This window comes from Leptodactylus fuscus, chromosome 9 (genome assembly GCF_031893055.1).
Source record: "Leptodactylus fuscus isolate aLepFus1 chromosome 9, aLepFus1.hap2, whole genome shotgun sequence".
Classification (NCBI taxonomy): Eukaryota; Metazoa; Chordata; class Amphibia; order Anura; family Leptodactylidae; genus Leptodactylus; species Leptodactylus fuscus.
In genome coordinates, this window is record NC_134273.1 from 7885851 (window position 1) to 7904395 (window position 18545).

The 18545-nt window shown below is 46.7% G+C and overlaps 1 protein-coding gene across 1 annotated transcript; it reads left to right on the forward strand.

Moving 5' to 3' along the window:
- Positions 1-216: 216 nt before the first annotated feature.
- ALG6 (ALG6 alpha-1,3-glucosyltransferase) lies at positions 217-16836 on the forward strand. Its single transcript, XM_075287737.1, has 14 exons — positions 217-342; positions 3374-3458; positions 4417-4506; positions 4918-5006; positions 5740-5822; positions 6628-6692; positions 7701-7886; positions 9223-9358; positions 12079-12164; positions 12653-12737; positions 12882-12952; positions 14614-14682; positions 14765-14963; positions 16560-16836. The coding sequence occupies exons 1-14, from the start codon at positions 264-266 to the stop codon at positions 16755-16757; spliced, it is 1521 nt and encodes a 506-aa protein (XP_075143838.1). The 5' UTR covers positions 217-263; the 3' UTR covers positions 16758-16836.
- Positions 16837-18545: the final 1709 nt, after the last annotated feature.

Genomic DNA, 18545 nt, shown 5'->3' on the forward strand with positions numbered 1-18545 from the left:
GGTTGTGTCAGGGCCTCAGCCTCCCAGAACAGGCCCTCCATCGCTGCTTAGCCCCGGTGTCACCAGACTATGGCGGGAGGCTGCGGCGCTGCTGATCCCTATTACATTTACAAATGACTCTATTCCCTCAACAAAAATGGCGCTTCCCTTCCCGCCTGCTGTTACCTTGGTAACCTGGAAGCCAAGGCCTGTCAGAGCGCGACGCGTAAATATCGCGCCGTCGCCCGTGTGTGACGTAGGAGCCGGTGAGCTGGAGCGCAGCGATGGACGGTCCTATGACAGCGCTGAGTGTCCTGCTGGCTGTCACTGTGCGCTGGGCTGTGTCCTTGTACCCGTACTCAGGTAACACTGCAGGATACTCCGCCATACTGCCTTATACTGGGGGCCTGGAGCTCTGCTGGCTGTCAGTGAATACACAAGGGTACGGCGCACTGACACACTGTGACGGCCCTGCAGCAGTGTCAGCTGCAGGAGGAGGTTTCAGCTTTGGCAGCAGACTGTGTAGTGCTGAGGACTTCAGGGGCCCCCAATGTACCTCTGCAAAATCCAATCTATTCCCACAAGATTGTCTCTATTCACTGACAGCAAGCAGATCATTATTAGTGACAGTGAACCCAGATGTCAAGTAGATTAGAAAGTTGAGTCGTTGTTGCCCCATGTGCCTCATAATTTGCACGAGCACCTAGTCACATGACCCTGTACACTGGGGTGCAGTGCCTGAGATATTTGGTATATAGATCTGTATACGTGAAATGTCTTATATTTTATGGATTGGATTGGGGGGGCTGTGCGCTGTACGACCCTGCGCTGTACGACCCTGCGCTGTACGACCCTGCGCTGTACGACCCTGCGCTGTACGACCCTGCGCTGTACGACCCTGCGCTGTACGACCCTGCGCTGTACGACCCTGCGCTGTACGACCCTGCGCTGTACGACCCTGCGCTGTACGACCCTGCGCTGTACGACCCTGCGCTGTACGACCCTGCGCTGTACGACCCTGCGCTGTACATGGGCTCGGTCGTATGACTGCAGCATAACACTGAACACCGGTGTGTTTCTTGGGATTCTCTGGGATAGGGCAATGATATCAGAGAATTCGCCAGCTGAGCAACAATTGGGACTGGGGGAGGCCTCGCCTCTAAATATCCCAATCAGCTGGGAAATGTTACAGCTATATGCCATGCAGAAGCCGAGAATCTCCTTCATAGAACACCAGGATGAATGTCCTATGTACTATATGGTATGAATATACTTGTATACCCTCCCCCGCCTTATATATGAGCACTTGCACCCCTAACCTGGTGAGGCGTGGTATACAGATCTCAATAGCAAAACATGGGAAAGAACAGAGAAGTCCCAGAAAATATTCAGTCATAAAGTTTATTACAAACTGTAGGAGTGACACAAATATCGCCAGAAAATCAAAAGTTATCTGTGGTTCTGCTTTAAGGGATTGTCCAGGTTGTAGCTAATTTCTTCTAAAAACAGCACCACCCCTGTTCACAAGAACTTGGAAGGGGGTTGGGGCGCTGCTTCACATTTTTCTAACACTGGACAACCCCTTTAATTCAGGTGAAGGGGGGCCGTTTACACGGCAGGAGCACTGACATGCAAAGAATCTTAGAAGGGGGTACAGTGCATAATCAGTGCAGGGTTCCCCTCATTCTCAGGATCGTGGGGGTGCCAGAACCCGGATCCCCACCGATCAGTGATGACATAGACTAGCAAGATTATATAGGGTGGAATGAGCCATGAAAAGGGATTTCCAGTCTCATGTACAGTTTAATACTAATGAGCTGTTCTCAGGTTAGGGGTGCGGGGGAGGGTCCAGCGCCCAGGCTCTGCACAGATCTGCTCATTCAATGCATAAGGCTCTGCAGTATAATGGATGGCAGTCGTTGCCCTGTGTATAGCGGTGGCCCAAACACTCTATTACTTAACCAGAGACAGAGTTGCTTCCAGTTCCCGGGGGCGACCAAATCAGCGGGTCTGTGCGAGGTCTGGAGGTCGGACCCTAACAGATCACGTACTGATAGGACAGGTCATCCGTATCAAAAATTGCACAAACCCTTTTAAGTGCAGGCTGTCCAGACTTGGAACCGGCCTGGAAACCCAAAGTGCATCCAAAATAGAACCCGGGAAGTGCGTTTTTAGCTGGTCCAATCAGAACCCGATGGAGACTCTAGCCCCGCGTTGTGGAAACGCATGGTGATTGGTTGTTTTTGTTTTTTATTTTGCTGCTGCATTTTATAATCTCAGCAAAGTGAATGACATTTTATTTGATCTCATCCAGACATTGTGTCGAAAAAATGCAGCATATTAATATTTCAGCTTTGTCAAATGAAATGTTATTGTTTTTGCAATGAAATGTTCTATAATTTTCCAATTCTCAGTGAATTATTCCTGGTCTCTGCTTGCTGTCATTCAGTAGGAACCTTCATAGTTTACAGCCTTGCCCATCTATATCTCAGTGACGGTTCCTATTGACTGTCAGCAGAGGTCTTAACAACTGGAACCACGTCATCCTGGAAGTCTGTAAGAATCTTGCTAGATCTTCATTCTAGTAAGACTGATCTTCCATTCCTACAATGCACCGTCTGCCCCCTAGACACATTTCATGGATACATTGTTGCAATCAGACTTGTCACTAGGTGTCATTACCTGCCGCAATAGTCACATTGTATCATTCCCATAGATCCGAGGCTCCGCCCACACGGTCAATGTTTATTCTGGGGGCGGAGCGGCCCATTTATAAACAGAAGGGTACAAGGAGGTTAATCCTATTAGTCGTGTTTTACTTAGTGGTCAAAGGCACATCTATATTGTGGTGGGACAGGTGCGGCCCCCAGCGCGTTCCTCTGCAGGAAGACAAGCGGCCATGATTTACTGTCACTGGCTGCCGCTGGGGCAATTGAAATGTTTAGCCTGGCTCTGTTGGGGCATGAGAGCCCTATAAAGGTTACACTCTCACTGTGTGAATGGGATGCCACACAATGTATATACCTCTAGGGGAAATCCTGCACAGCAGCCGAGACCACCCAATGTATTGTGACACCCACCGCACTGGGGGGTCGTGCTGCTATTTCTGAGGGGGCCTCACAGAAGGAAGGAGTTAATTTAGAAACTTGGTGCTTGGAAGAATTTCCAGATATTCCCTAAATAACCACAAGCAATAATAGGATGTCCCGGCAGTGTTGTCATATTCCCTCTAGAATGTGTCGCTCCTGTTACATTGTAACTTTAGGTTACGTCATATTCTGAATATAGGAGGGCGCCGCATGCCTTTAAGAAACGAATGTAGGAGGTCATTGCTTAAGTGGCACTTCCATCATGGCGTAAAGGGATTACTTACGTCTTTTCTAATCTATCACAGGGGCCAAGACACCGCCCATGTTTGGAGACTACGAGGCCCAGAGACATTGGCAAGAAGTAACCCTCAATGTGCCAGTGCAGGAATGGTTTGTATAGTTCTACAAGGAATTCTAATACATTTCTAATTGGCTTTCTTTTAGTAGAGCAGCTGCCTGGCATTGAGTATGCGTTTGAATGTAAATATTGGTAGATTAAATGGCTGCCCATACCGTGTGCGGGTGGCAGGGTAGAAGATTTGAAGACATGGTGCCAGGCCTCTTTAAAATTTGAGTATCTTTTAAAGTTGCCGTGTCCCAGAACATCAGAAAGCTCCTGAAAACAGCGGTGACCTCCTGGAGTCCTGGAAGAGGGGGCAAATCTCCCGCACGGCAGTGTATGAGCATTGTGGGCCCATGTGCCATTCTCTGAGATCAACCCTGGATTGTTGGAACGTATGACTAAAGTGCCAATACCCCATCATTGTTGTTTTTTTGTCCATTCTTCCTATTCTCCCTCCCATACACATAACACCAGTGTTTAGCAGCCTGTTCAGACTCGGTGCGCCCTTGGAAAAAACTTCTTGGGGAAACCCTACCAAGTAATTTTTACCAACAGACAAAAAAAACTCTTAAAGGGGTTGTCCAGGAATTACAGATGTTTGCCTGAAGGCTGGGGAAGGAGAACAAAAGGGGAAAAAAAACCAAATCCCATACTGGCCTGTCCCCAGCGCTCTGGTGTCCTCTCCCCACTGTCCAGTCCAGCAGGGCCCGTGGGCTTGTTCCTTAGGTCACTGGGGCCAATCGGTGGCCTAAGGAAAGGGTTTGGGATATGGCTCATATACAGTACATCTCCTGTGACCTCCCGGGGCCTTTGCTTAGGCCGCTGCCTGGCCCCAGTGGTCACGTGCAGCGAGGACTTGCAGAGGTGCCATAGCTGTGGCCCCATGGGGTTGCTATTCGGCGCACCTCTTTCCTGATGGCGCTCTCCAGCTCCCTTCTCCGTACTGCAGCGCTATTTGCTCGCCAACCTCCGGTAAAGCTTCTTATTGTTTCCCGTTATTTCCAGGTATTTCAACTCCACTGACAATGACCTCCTGTACTGGGGTCTCGACTACCCCCCTCTGACGGCCTATCATAGCCTTCTATGCGGATACATGTACGTATGACATCATTTCCATATTGTTTAACCCCTACTTGGCCACATACCATATAATCTAGTAATATCAGGGACTGATTTTCCTGTAGTCGACACTGTATGTTTGACACACGCAGGTTACTCACGACCCCAGAGTCCCCCCATTTGTATTCCCATATTCTGATAATCTGGCATCGGAGTTGTGGAAATACTAAACCTATATACAGGCTGGTATAGTAGACAGATATCCAGTATTAGCTCCCACATGGAGATATAAATGTTCTGCTGGACCCCACACTATACCCCTTATGGCTACGGGGTCACTTTCCCCCTTCACTAGTGTCCGTCTACCTTACCATGTGCCGCATTAGCAGACTTTTCACACCATTGGCGATAGGATTTTATTGTACTAATCCCATTTTTGTGTTGCAGAGCTCACCTGATCAATCCAGACTGGGTGGCACTGAACTCATCGCGAGGATACGAGAGTCTCCACCACAAGCTGTTCATGCGCGCAACGGGTACGTGGCGTCATTCAGTACATGGGTTGTATGTGAATGTTCTCTTCAGCCATTATGGACATTGATTGTCTTCCTTTATAGATGTAGCAGAGCTGAATGTGCTGTGTAACTTGGTGGGGTTCTCGGGGTGTCGCAGCGCCGCACGTCATATAGTGGCTGGCTCTTGGTATTGCAGCTCAGTCCCGTTCAATCAAATAGAAGTAAATTGGTTTGACTGCGATACCAAGCACAGCCACTATATAATGTGTGGCGCTGTGCTTGGTTTCGTGTGGAGAGGCTGCAGCATCTCTTCGTACAGCTGACTGGGGTCCTGGGTGACTGACGACGGCCTATAGTCAATTGATGACTTATCCTAAGGATAGGTCATCGATGAATAAGCCTGGAAACCCCCTGGAAGGCGGAGTCACCATAGAGGTGAGGAATATTTGTATGTGTCGGGTTTACTTTAAGAAAACAATAAGTGGCGGAGTGATACCTCAGACGTGGCGCTCCCTTGATTTATTCCGGAAGACCCTCCTATCGCTCACGGTTTTATGGATCCGCCTGACACGTCTTCCCGCCGCCTGTTGGCCGATGACTTACAATTATTTGCCATGAAATATGGAGACATTTAGCTTTGTAACCTCTAAGGTGACTCCTGCGGAGATGACGCGCGGCCATTAATTGCTGCCGGCGCTGTGAGTGATGTGATGTGTGGCAGCCCATGTAATATTAATATCCGCCATCTTTGTAGTTTTAGTGGCAGATCTCCTCATTTACATCCCTGCCGTCATCTTGTACTGTTCACACCTGCAAGAGACCTCTTCGAAAAGGAAGGTAAGTGATGACCCCGAGCAGAATCCTGCCGGAGTGCCATTGGATGTGGATTTCTCAACTGGAAATTGAGGGGTTAAAGGAACACTTAAAGGAACACTCCGGCCTAAGTGAGTAATATGCCTAGTATTGGGCCTGAGGGGGTGGAGCATGAAGCAAAAAATTGTCACTCTCTACCCCCTTAACCCTCAGTAGGCATAAGACTATATATCCGTTTTACCTGTACTGTTCCTTTAAGAAAGAGTGGCCCTAAAAGGGGTCTCCAGTTATCCAGGGCAGAGTACCACTCCAAAAAAGGGGGTCGCCTAATACAGCAATCGGATTCATGGGACAAAGGCTGTCTATGGAGAAGGTCTTACTCTGCAAGAGATTGAAAACATGGCTGCTTTCTTCTAGGAAGAGCGCCACCCCTGTCCACAGGTTATGTGTGATATTGCAGCTCAGTCTCTTTCACGTCGGTGGAATTGAGCAGCAATACCAGACACAGCCATGTACAGGTGTGGCGCTGTAATGGAAGTAAAGCAGCCATGTTTTTTTCAATCTTTAAATTCTGTAGTAATTCTCTAGTGTTATACGGGGTTGTTAAATACTGACACAATGTTTCTACAGAATATCTCAGAGTCTGGTCTCCACCATTACATGGTCACATGTAGCACTGCAGTGGCCATATTGTAACGGCCGACCCCCTGACTGCAGTATCTGGATTGTAGAATCCTCTTCGTATTATGTTACACTTGTGACACTTTATGTTGTGGGTTGTTTTGGGTTTTTTTTCTGATTTTTATTTTTTCCCGGTTTCTCATCTTAGGCGCTGTTGTCGTTCTGTATCCTGCTTTATCCCGGCCTCATCCTGATAGACTATGGACATTTCCAATATCCTTTTTGCACAAACCCTATAAAGTCGTGTCCCCGTCTTATAAATTGACGACACAATTGCCTGACCAATTGTGAGAATGAAGGGGCAATTAATGTTGCGGCGCCCCCACCAGTCACTGTACAGGACATCGGTGAGCAGGGCCGCACACACTGGTTGGTCGGGTTAGTGCTGTGACCTCTTCGTTATCAAGATTCATGCAGGTTTCCGAGGTCCGACCCCCACCAGTGATGCATATGCTAGCAATACGCTATCCATTTTTACACACATTTTAAAGAGGTTTTCGGGGATTTTGGATAGACCATTGATAAAGATCCAACTCCCTGGACCTCTGCTGATCAGCTGTTTAGAGGCTGTTGCCCTTATATTGTCAGTATATTCTATTCATTGGTCATGTGATGCAATAACTCAGTCCCATTCAAGTGAATGTTTTCATTCCGTGCCCAGCCATTAACGCCATGTAGGATACTGTGTTTGGTATTCGGTAAAGAATCTGTGGTGCACAGTGCGGTCTCTTCAGACAGCTGATCAGTGGGTGTTCTGGGTGTCAGACTCCCCATGATCCTATAGTCAGAAGTCCTTGAAATCCCATTGAGAAGGGATTTGTCACCCACAACACTTATCCTCTATGCACAGGATAGGGAATAAGTTTCCTATAACCCATGGGACCCCCAGTGATCACAAGAATGGGGGGAGGGGGGTGTCCCACGCCCCTGTGTAAATGGAGCATTGTTGTACGTGTGACTTTGGTGGGACAGCAGGTGATCTATAGTTAACTCTGTCAGTCCCATAGAAGTGAGGAGACCCCTTTAAATCCTCTTTAGCTGTAGCTTCCTCCCATACTGTGAATAATTTCTGTCCCTAAACTCAGCATGTGGCGCCCCCTATCTTACCACCCCGCCATACAAGGTGTGCGCTTACTGTGTTGACCCCGCACGCACTTTTGTGTTTTCCCCGCACCAAGAAATGTGCATGTCCTACTGCCGTTACCCTTAACACAGACACACATACAACTCCGTCAGTCTCGGCTTCGCCCTGTGGGGGATCGTCGCGCTGTCACGTGGCTTCGAGGCCTTCGGCTCGCTGGCGTTTTGCCTCGCCCTGAACTATAAACAAATGGAGCTTTACCACTCGCTGCCGTTCTTCTGCTTCCTCCTGGGGTCCTGTATCAAGAAGGGAATTACCGGCTGGGGGTAAGTGTGTGGAAAGGTGGGGGGAGGGAATGTCCTATCTCAGGAAACCCAAAAATAAAAGGCTAAAAACAGCTAATAAGTGGACATGAGCAAATTGGTTTATTCCGAATTTTTGGGGTTCATCACTCACAAACCATTGTTATATTCTGGGGTCTCTTATATCTCAGGGATCCCAAAGTGTAATAATCGGAGGTGCAGAAAATGAATCAACGGCTCCTATTCACCTTAATGTGACTCTACCAATATCCGGCCTCCTCTGCGACGTCAGCAGCCCCGAGGTTTGGGCCTCCTATAGGAGAGGGTATATCATGGTGCTTCAAAAGTGTCATGTCTGTGCTCCCCATGTGACCGCAGAGGCCCAATCACAGGTCTTGGGGGTGACCCGGGGCTGCTGACATCACAGAAGAGGCCGGAGATTCTCAGACTGAAGACCAAGCGAGTTGTTTTCTGCACCAGCCCTGGGCCTACAGTTACTATACTAGGGGGAGACACCCCAGAGTATAAAGGGACTTTCAGATTGGATGAACTTTGCAATTATTCCCTCGATTCCCTCACCCATTGCTAGTTCTAAGCAGATACCTAAAATTACTCGCCTCTTGATACATTTGGCTCCTCTGTACCTCTATTTGCATCTACATCAGCTCATAGCTGATGTAAATTATAGTAAATGTCAGGTCTAGATAGACCCGCCCCCACAGCTAAGCCCTGCCCACAAAATGATAGAACTGTAAAAGTGCAAAAAGTTCCAAAAATATTGGGCACCAAAATATGCAAAAACTGGTGCAAAGTCCATGGTCAATTCTCGCTATTGTGCTAAATGGCTGTGTGCTTTGTGGCGGTTTTCACATTATGTGAATCATGTGATGTGTTCAGAGGCGCTCTGCCACCTCTTTGCTGTATACCAGACACAGCGTTATATGTTGTATAGTGGTTATGCTTGGTATTGCGGCTCAGTCCTTTACGTTTGAATGGGGCTGAGCTACAAACGGGCCATGTGATCTATGGACATGATGGCACTGACTTCAGAAGAGGATGCAGCACTCACAGGCCCTTCAAACAGTTGCTAGGTGGGGGTGCAGGATGTCGGACCCCATATTGATAGGTCGTCAATATCATAGTCCCAGGACCGCTTTAAGTGACCGTTATCTTGAGCCCCCTAGAGTCTTCCTTGTAGGACCCTCAGATCTCCTCCAACCTCAGTTCTTGTAAATGTCGCACAATGAGTCTCTGACTGTTCCTCGTCCACTTAATCCTGACACCGTGTCGTGTTTTGTCACCAGAGGTTTCCTGTAGGAGTCTTATCTCGGCCCGGCCGCTTTCTCTCTCCCCCCCACAGGTTCCTTCTGCTGCTGAAGATCGGGGTGACGGTAATTACCGCCTTCAGCCTCTGTTGGATCCCTTTCTTGACAGACATAGAACAAATCCTCCAAGTCCTCAGAAGACTTTTCCCGGTGGGCCGCGGACTCTTTGAGGTCGGTGAAGTGTTCTCTGTTCTGTCTCACATACACTAGAATCACTTGCCAGTGACCTTTAGGGATTTGCAGTAGGGCCCCCCCCCCCCCCCTTCAGTAATAAGTGGCCCCGGCCCGGGAGCTCTCACCGGCCCCCTTTAGTGTTTAACCCCTGGCTCGGAGCCGTGTGCCGGCATATTCTGCTTATGGCCTCATTAAAGCCCAGAGATATTTTCCAGTGAGCTAGCTTCCATGGTGGCGTGCGTGCCAGCGCAGCCTCATAAACGCGGCAGCCATTCCCCGCTCTCTAGTCTTCAGCCTGTAATGTGCTATGCTAATTGTTTGCCTTTTAAAGCCATAATTATTTTTTATCGGAATCATTCTGCTGCTTTAATGCCACAATTATTTTCTAGAAAAATTGATTTGCAATTTCATTTTTTTTTTTTTTTTTTCCCTTGTCCGTCTTGGCTGCAAATCTGCTTCCTCCTGTCAGGGCTGTAAAGGGACCGAGGAGGATCCGGGCTGGGAGGAAGCGGGCGCTGTAAAAAGGGCAGAAGATTTACACCCATATAGATGTGTGCACTGTAACCAATCCTGTAATCCACAACATCTGAGAATTCCCTGTCTCAGGTCTCGGCCATGACGGGGTTAAGGAATCTCTCTCTGATAGCGATTTGTCTTTATTTCTCATCTGACATCTGTTTGGCTGTTTGTTTGTTTTTCTTCTCAACTTCCTTCCTTGCTTTTTCTGTCATCCCTTCTATCTTGTCCTTTTATCTTTCTTTCCTTTCTTGCATCTCGCGCTCATTTTGCTTTCAACTCTCGCTACCTTTCCCTTCCTTCCATCCATCTTGCTCTTTCTCTCTTTCCTTCCATCTCTTACTCTCTCTTTCCTTCTATCCATCCATCGTGTGCACTTTCCTTCTTTCCTTTTCCTTCCTTCTTTCCTTTTCCTTCCTTCTTTCCTTTTCCTTCCTTCTTTCCTTTTCCTTCCTTCCTTCTTTCCTTTTCCTTCCTTCCTTCTTTCCTTTTCCTTCCTTCCTTCTTTCCTTTTCCTTCCTTCCTTCTTTCCTTTTCCTTCCTTCCTTCTTTCCTTTTCCTTCCTTCCTTCTTTCCTTTTCCTTCCTTCCTTCTTTCCTTTTCCTTCCTTCCTTCTTTCCTTTTCCTTCCTTCCTTCTTTCCTTTTCCTTCCTTCCTTCTTTCCTTTTCCTTCCTTCCTTCTTTCCTTTTCCTTCCTTCCTTCTTTCCTTTTCCTTCCTTCCTTCTTTCCTTTTCCTTCCTTCCTTCTTTCCTTTTCCTTCCTTCCTTCTTTCCTGTTCCTTCCTTCCTTCTTTCCTGTTCCTTCCTTCCTTCCTTTCTTCCTTTTTCTTTCTTCCTTTCTTTCTCTCCTTCTATCCATCCATCGTTTGCACTTTCGTTCTTTCCTTCCTTTCTCTTTCTTTCCATCCTTCCATTTCCCTCTCTACCGCCACCTTCTACATGTTTCACATTAGGTGTCATGACAGTGTGTGCGGTCTGGGGCGGATTACGATGTTTCATTTCAGGAATTATAAAACTCATCCTGAACAGATCTGACCCCCCCCCCCATTGATTAGGGGGGTTTCATCCATGCGCCTTCTTTTTAAAAATGAATCATAACCCCCTTGGGCTGCACACACTCGCTCATCTGCATGAAGCCTTACTCAGTCTCGTGTTCCAGATCTTCACCGCTTTCTGTCAGTGAATGGAAACCTTCCTATTCCCATTCAGGAGTCACTGTCCTTCTCTCCTCTCCTTCTCTCCTCTCCTGGTCCTGCTCTCACAGCTGATTGGTTTGTTACAGTGTATCAGTGTAGGAAATCTCATATCTGCACAAAACGGCTGCAGCAGCGGTCTCTGTCCAGGTTCTTATTCCCTGCTGATACCTAAACTGAGGCATCACTCACTGCTTGGTGGTTGCTACAATGTATCGGTGTCAGAGTCCTCATTAATGACATTGCAGGAGGGGGTTAATGTGATTGCAGGCCGCCATGTTACTGCCAGCAAGCAGAGATCTTGTATGCTGGTGACTAGGGGCAGAGTATATAGGATGTCTCCGCTCCCTGCCCGTGTACACACAGCTGTGAGTTAGCAGCTGCCTGACGGATGAGTTTCGCTGACACGATCGCTGTGGTTACGAATTTAATTTTGAAAGCGATCCTAGCACAACTGTTAATGTCCTTACCGCCCCTGATTTATGGCCTGTTAACCCCGTCACTGCCAGCCGGCTATGTGACACTGTAACGCTGGCTCAGACCCCAGGGACGGCAGGCGGATTCTTACAGGGGAATGCTGAAGGTTCAGCAGAGATTCTCCGTCCCAGTCATTCATCTCATTCCCAGTAACCATTTAAAGGGCCAGCGCTGCCTAAAATAATCGGAGCGAAGCGTAATATGAGGAGCGACCAATATCACTCAGTATATGGATAGAAGCATACATGAGATTAGACAGCCTACGGTTATGAGTATTTTAGTTTTCTACGTATGAAGAGGCGGAGCAAAGGGATTTACGGTACACCAAGGAGAATTTGTGTCAAGCTCCGCCCACTGGACTCCTGCAATAGATCTGACCCTTCTCCCCCAACAGCATGATCCTTTTAAGCTTGTCCTTTTCTGTGCAGGGGACATAAAGACCGGCGTACAATACACCTGTCATATAATGTGTCAGGGGACATGCAAAGGGTGATATTTTTTTACAACATTACTATTTCCCTCTCCTCTCAGGATAAAGTTGCCAACGTCTGGTGCAGTCTCAGCGTCCTCCTCAAGATCAAGAGCGTTCTATCTCCGGAGGTTCAGCTACAACTCAGGTAAATCTAGGGGACATCAATAGACAGATACTACATGTGACCAGGGGCCTGGAGCAAACCATGTTCCTGCCGCCAAAGCCTAGTGCTAGTCAGGATTCTCTTTAAAGGGACCTTTCGCTAACTCCGTTTCTTTGCATCATTCAATAGCCGCCCCTCTGCTGGTTCTGGCACGGTTGGAATTTTTTTCTCTAGCCCCCAGCGTTCCTGAGCAATCAGCACGGTTATGCTCTCTTCTCAGGTGGGCGGTCTCTGTCTTGCTGTGCCACTTTAGCACCGCCCACTTTACAGTAGAAAACATAACTGTCCTGTAATTAACAGCAATGATTGCTCAGGAATGGTGAGGGCTAGAGGAAAAATTCCAACTGCTCCAGAATTGGTGGAGGGGCGGCTATAGGAGGATGGAAAGAGTTGGAGTTGGTGGAAGAGGTTTAAAGTCCCCTTTAAGCAGAAATATGTTCATCTGTTTTCTATGTTCATTTCCTATTCAGTTTTGCCTGTACACTGCTGGGTGTGTTACCGTCCTGTATGAAGCTGACCGCGCACCCGACCATGAGGGGCTTCAAACTCTCCTTGGTAAGATCTATCTCTCCTATCTATCTCTCCTATCTATCTCTCCTATCTATCTCTCCTATCTATCTCTCCATCTAGGTTTTCACCCCTCCCCCACCATTGCTCAGGAATTGTCCCTCTGTAGCTCATGACTTGCTTTTCTTTTAGGTGAACTGCGCCCTCTCCTTCTTCTTGTTCTCCTTTCAGGTCCATGAGAAGTCCATCCTGCTGGCGTCTCTGTAAGTAATTCCCTCCATTCATTGCGCCCATCATTAAAGGGATCCTGTCACATTGTACATGATGTCTAATCCACATCATCTTATAGACCCAGAGGAGCGGAACGGATTGATAGTCTTATGGGGAAAGATTCTGTATAACTTGTCATTGGAGTCCAGTGGGTGGTCCTAGTCTGTGACTTCCAGGCCTCCATATATGAATGTGTATAGAGAACTGTCAATCACTAACTAGGACCGCCCACTGGACCCCCATTGCTGCAGCCTTGTCACTACCTTTCAAGCACAGCGCCATACATTGTATAGTGGCTGTACTTGGTATTACACCTCATTCTCCTATTCAATTCAATGAGACTGAGCTGAACCATGACTTCTCCTAAGGGCGGGACAGGGCAACCCCTTTAAATTCAGGGAATTTGGAAGCATCTAAAGTAGACAGAAAAAGGTGCCGCTGATCTTCAGATCCAATGGACCTCCAGCATCAATGTGTCCCTATCTGTTATTATGTGCCCTAGGAGATGATCCCATAGTTTTGTCCGCCCGCCCACCCCAAGGATCTTTTCCATATATCTTCCATATACCCATATATCTTTCCATATACCTTTTCTATGTTGATCTGTTAAGTCAATGATGAATTTATTGGGGCTGTTGACGCTCCTGCCTGACACTGACCACTGTAAGATATATCTAACCTCGTGTGCCGGGGCCAAACTGCAGATGACCAATATACAATGTCAATGCCTGACCCCTGGCCTTTTTCCCAGAGGTGTAGAGGGGGGGTCGGGTGGCTTCACTGCATTCAATGGGATTCCTCTCTGCAAATATTATTCCTCCTCTTTTCGAGGGTTGTCATTGACCTGAGCAGCGGGGTGAGGATGTGCGGGGCGGCCGGGCCAGTTTTCTGACAGACCACTGCTGAGTTTCATTGACTGGTTCTCAATGAGATGTGAAAGGCCTAATCTCTGGTAATTGTCCTGACCGCCATGTTTACTCAGCACTTCACAAGCCGCACGGCCACAAAGGAGTTTGTCAAAGGAGCCACAAATAACACAAGGAGGAAGTGACACCACCTTTGTTGTGCTGAGGAAATGACCAGAAGTTTCTTAGGAACCTGCAGCTCTCAAGCTGTTGTGGGACTACAAGTATCAGCATGATGCCGAGGCCGTTTTTAAAGTGGTTGTATAACATTGGCAAAACGGATCTGTTTTGTATGTGGAACAGCGCCACCCTGGTTCATGGGCCGTTCTGGTATTGCAGCTTGTTTTGACCAAGACTGAGCTGCAGTTCCACACATGGTGCCTACACAAGTGTGACGCTGTTCCTGCCAATATGTACTTCAGCCTATCTGTTTCTAGGAAAGCTGAGTGGCAAACCGTTTAGCTGCCATTACAACAAATACCCAACTTTTCCTGGACTCTAAGTTGCCAGAGTTGCATGTTGTGGCTATTTAGGAAAAGTTGGGTGACGTTCACTCTACTGACCCCGAACCAAGCGACACCTAAGAAACTTCTAGATAAAATAGTCTCGTTATTAGAAATTCTATTTAGTCTACGACTGCACGGCCATTGGGGAGGGGGGCTTGGACGTTGACCTTGTCCTTGGGATGTATATCCCCCCTATACAGGCGCTGGTATTGGATGATCCCAGTAATCCCCCTTCTCTTATAGGCCGGCCTGCTTACTCCTCAGCGAGCTTCCTCTCATGGCCACCTGGCTTCTGGTCACCTCCACCTTCAGGTAACTTCTCATTTCTGTAATGAATTATTCGCACATGTCCTGAGATCTGACTGTGACCCCTTGACTTCCCCCTCCCCCATAGCATGCTGCCGCTCCTACAGAAGGACGGGCTGGTGATGGCGTACATGATCACTACTCTGATCTTCCTCTTGGCGAGCGCCACCTTCTTATCGTTTCATGAGAAAACGTCTGAAGATTCCCTGAAGTTGAGGCCGTTCTGCACTTGTGTCAGACGATACCTTCCCTGGTTCAGAATGAACGAATCTCTGGTGAAACTGCTGGTACGTAACCCTGGTGCTCCAGCAAAACGCTCGTCCTCATATGTGCCAGGATATATTAGGGGGGGTTTCCAGGCTACACAATTGATGACCTAGGTCCTCCATTACAGATCGGCAGGGGTCCGGCACCCGCGCCCCCAGCTGACTAGTTGTTTGTGTCTTCGGTCCTTACCAAGCACGGCGTCCTAGATTTGTATCAGCAGCTGTTCTTTTGACTGAGCTGCGATTGGGCCATGTGACTGATGAACATGACATTACGTGGCCTGTGACGTGGCAGTGACTGTCGGGGAACATCAAACAGACGACCCGCAGGATATCTGAGGGATAGATCATCATTTAAAAAGTCCTAGAAACCTCCTTTAAAAATCTCCATGGGTATAGACTACTGACATAACCTCTGTATTCAGATCCTGTTACTCCCAGTACTTCTGCCCCCTCTTCTTGATGACAATGCAAGAGAAAGAATAACATGAGACTGGAGGGGGTGTATTGTGTAGTCTATAACCATGAAGGTACACAGATCTTTAGAGGAGCTGTAGACACAAACTGGTAATTATTATTTTTTTTTTTTTTAATTGTGTGCAGATTTGTTGCAGATTTATATTGGACTTCACTTTATGCTTTGCAAAGGCTGAAAATCTGCAACGCTGTAGTATTAAAAATCCACATTGTCAGGGTTGTAGCCTGAGTACCAATAGTTGCTGACCTCTGTCTTAGGAAGGCCATCATGTCCCTGCCCCACATAGCATAGAACTATTAGACATGACCTGTAATCACTTTGTATATCCCGTTGACACCAGCTGAACCTTCACAGGGAGAATTGGTACGGTCCAGTACTGGTATGTCACCCAACCATACAAAAAAACCCAGACATGAATATACTCATTCACGGCCATATTTCTCTCTGTACTGGTAAATCCACTCCTAACTCAGGCTCAGAAAAACTGCGGCCTCGACCAACGCCGCCTAGATCTGCCTATAGGGGGTGCTAGAGAGTAGAGCCACTTTGCATCTATTTCCCAGGAAGCATTGCTCTACAGCCTGGATCTCCACAAGTCGTGTCAGTCCCTACCAAGTGCTATGTCCTACTCCAATCCTATACACCCGAAGAGACCCTATAAGCCCCCTGTATTTATGACCCGGTAGGTATTGACCCTGTGACCCCGGACTGCAGAGCTAATCGCCTTGTAACGTCTGATATGCGGAGATATTGACCTTTGGTCATTGCCATTGATTATTACTCTGTAACTCGCCCATCGGATTATTAAATAACATTTGCCATTGACTCTACAATTTCCGTGTATTTTAAAACCTCTCCGCGGTGTCTTAAGATCCAGTGATCTTACAAGACAAGATGCTTCAGTAAATCATCTTGGCCCCTGCAATGCTTCTTGGATGATGTGTGAAATGCTTGGAGGTCATTGGAGAACGGCACATGAGACGGCTAAATCTGCCTCATGAGTGCTATATATTTAAATCAAAACTATGTGTGATGTGTAAATGCTTCGGGTTTAACCCCTTCACTCCCGCCCAGGGGCTCATAACCTAATTTGTCACTTAGCAGCCTATTCTAATCCTAGCGCCGCTCTGTCATTGCAGTTCTTCTCCTCCATGCTGACCATGGCAGCGCTGACCGCCACCAGCTGCGTCTTGACTCCGCCCCCTGCTCTCCCCGATCTCTTCCCGGTCGTGATCTCCGTCATTTCCTGCATTCATTTCCTAATCTTCTTCTTCTACTTCAGTATTGTTCACATTTGGGATAACGTGGATGCAAGACCCAAGAAAAAAGTGGCTTAGTTTTTGGATTTTGTTTTTTTTTTTTTGTTTTGTTTTTTTTATAAAAAAACTTTTTTTTTTTTTATAAAAAATGGTATATATTGATGAGGACCAAATAAACTATTTTTTGACAAATAAAGGGTTTGTTCATTTGATTATTTTTTTTATGTAAAAAATATTGAATATTAAAAATAAAAGCTGCCTGCGCTCTAATAGAGAAGCCTGGAATTTTTTTTTATTTTTTTCCATCTTTTAAAAGTATGTACAATGACCAAGAAAATAAATGGTTTGGTAATTGAAAAGGGATAAATCTATTTAAAAATTTAAAAATAACAACTTGGCAACCTCAACATATTCTTACTCATATATGTCATTTACTTTGACTTCGTCTGCGTGTTGTTGGCGCCGATGATTCGCCTATATTCAACAAATTGCTGCCGTTGATGGTTCGCCTGCTCCGGTGTTTCGGTAGCTCTTAAGCTGTCCTGCTGCTGAACTTGTTCCTCATGCTGTGCCTGTAATTGTTCCGGAATCTCAACAGCTCCTTGGGACGCCATATAATGAGCGCGTTGTTGTTGTCGATGATCCACCTGCTCTGGCGTTTCGGCAGCTGTCAAGCTGGACTGCCACTGAACTCATTCCTCCTGCTGTGCCTGTGATTGTTCCGGCAGCTCACTGGGATGCCATATAATGAGCGTGTTGATCCCCGTCAGCTCCGCTTGAGGAGAGCTTGGCTTCCTTCATAGCTCTCGTTGTTTTAGAATTTTGCAACAAATTAGATTCTTTTTTTTTCCCGGCATGTTTAAAAGTAGCAAACTGCCAATTTGGATTAAAGGGGTTTTCCCATCTCAATGTGTTAGCACTGCCTGGAGCAGATCAGATAATATGCAAATGCTTGTATATAATGGACTGAGGGTTACATAGAGAGATAACAGCCCTGGCTGAGATTAGGCTGCTGCAGGAACAATGTAATATAGTATGTGAACATAAATTCATAACAGTCGTGAAGCCATGTCATTTACCGGGATACAAAGTAGCCGATGTTTTAATTGAGGTTACAATCTATCTGTGTGCCAAATTTAATTCAATTCCGTTCAGCCATTTTTGCGTGATTGAGGAACAAACATCCAAACTTTAAATTAAATAAAATGAAAATAATAATTAGAAAATTTAATTAAAGTAGTAGTAGGAAGGATAGAAGAACACAACTGGGCTGTAACAAGCCTTGTATAAATCTTAATTCATGTCTATCTGAACTTGACCCTACAGTGGGTCTTATCTTCCAGTCATGACACTCGCTGCCTCTCTCCAAAAAATTTTGATCCCCCCCCCCCCCCCCCATAGTTCCCAGTTTTGGTCTTTGTAGTGTTCCGGGACCGGAATAGTTCAGTCCTCCCGGCAGAATGAACAGCTCAGGGCTGATCATAGAGCAGATCATATTGAAAATCCTAATGTAGTGTGACCAGAGCCACAATGGATTAGATATTGATCATGTACGAAGGGGTCACATGGGAGAGATCTCGCTGCGGGTAAACGTCATCATTCATCTTCCTTATCTGTTATGGGCTTGTTATGTCTTATTATCCACTATGGGATTATTCACTACACATTTGTCAGGGTTACTTATTACCTGTGTCGTGTATAACAGAAAACATAAATAAGCAAAAAATGCATCAATATCATTCTTCAAGTGCAATTTTTTTTTTCTTAGCGTGAAAATAATTTTATTTTTTTTTTGTACCTTTTATAGACAATCATATTGTGTGATGTAAAAACAAAATATATACAGCTAGTGTCCGATGCTAAACT

Coding starts and splice junctions, on each gene's coding strand:
- ALG6 (XM_075287737.1), top strand. CDS start 264: ATGGACGGTCCTATGACAGCGCTGAGTGTCCTGCTGGCTGTCACTGTG. Junction 12,165..12,652: donor GAGGTTCAGCTACAACTCAG/GTAAATCTAGGG, acceptor TTTCCTATTCAG/TTTTGCCTGTACACTGCTGG. Junction 12,953..14,613: donor TCCATCCTGCTGGCGTCTCT/GTAAGTAATTCC, acceptor CTTCTCTTATAG/GCCGGCCTGCTTACTCCTCA.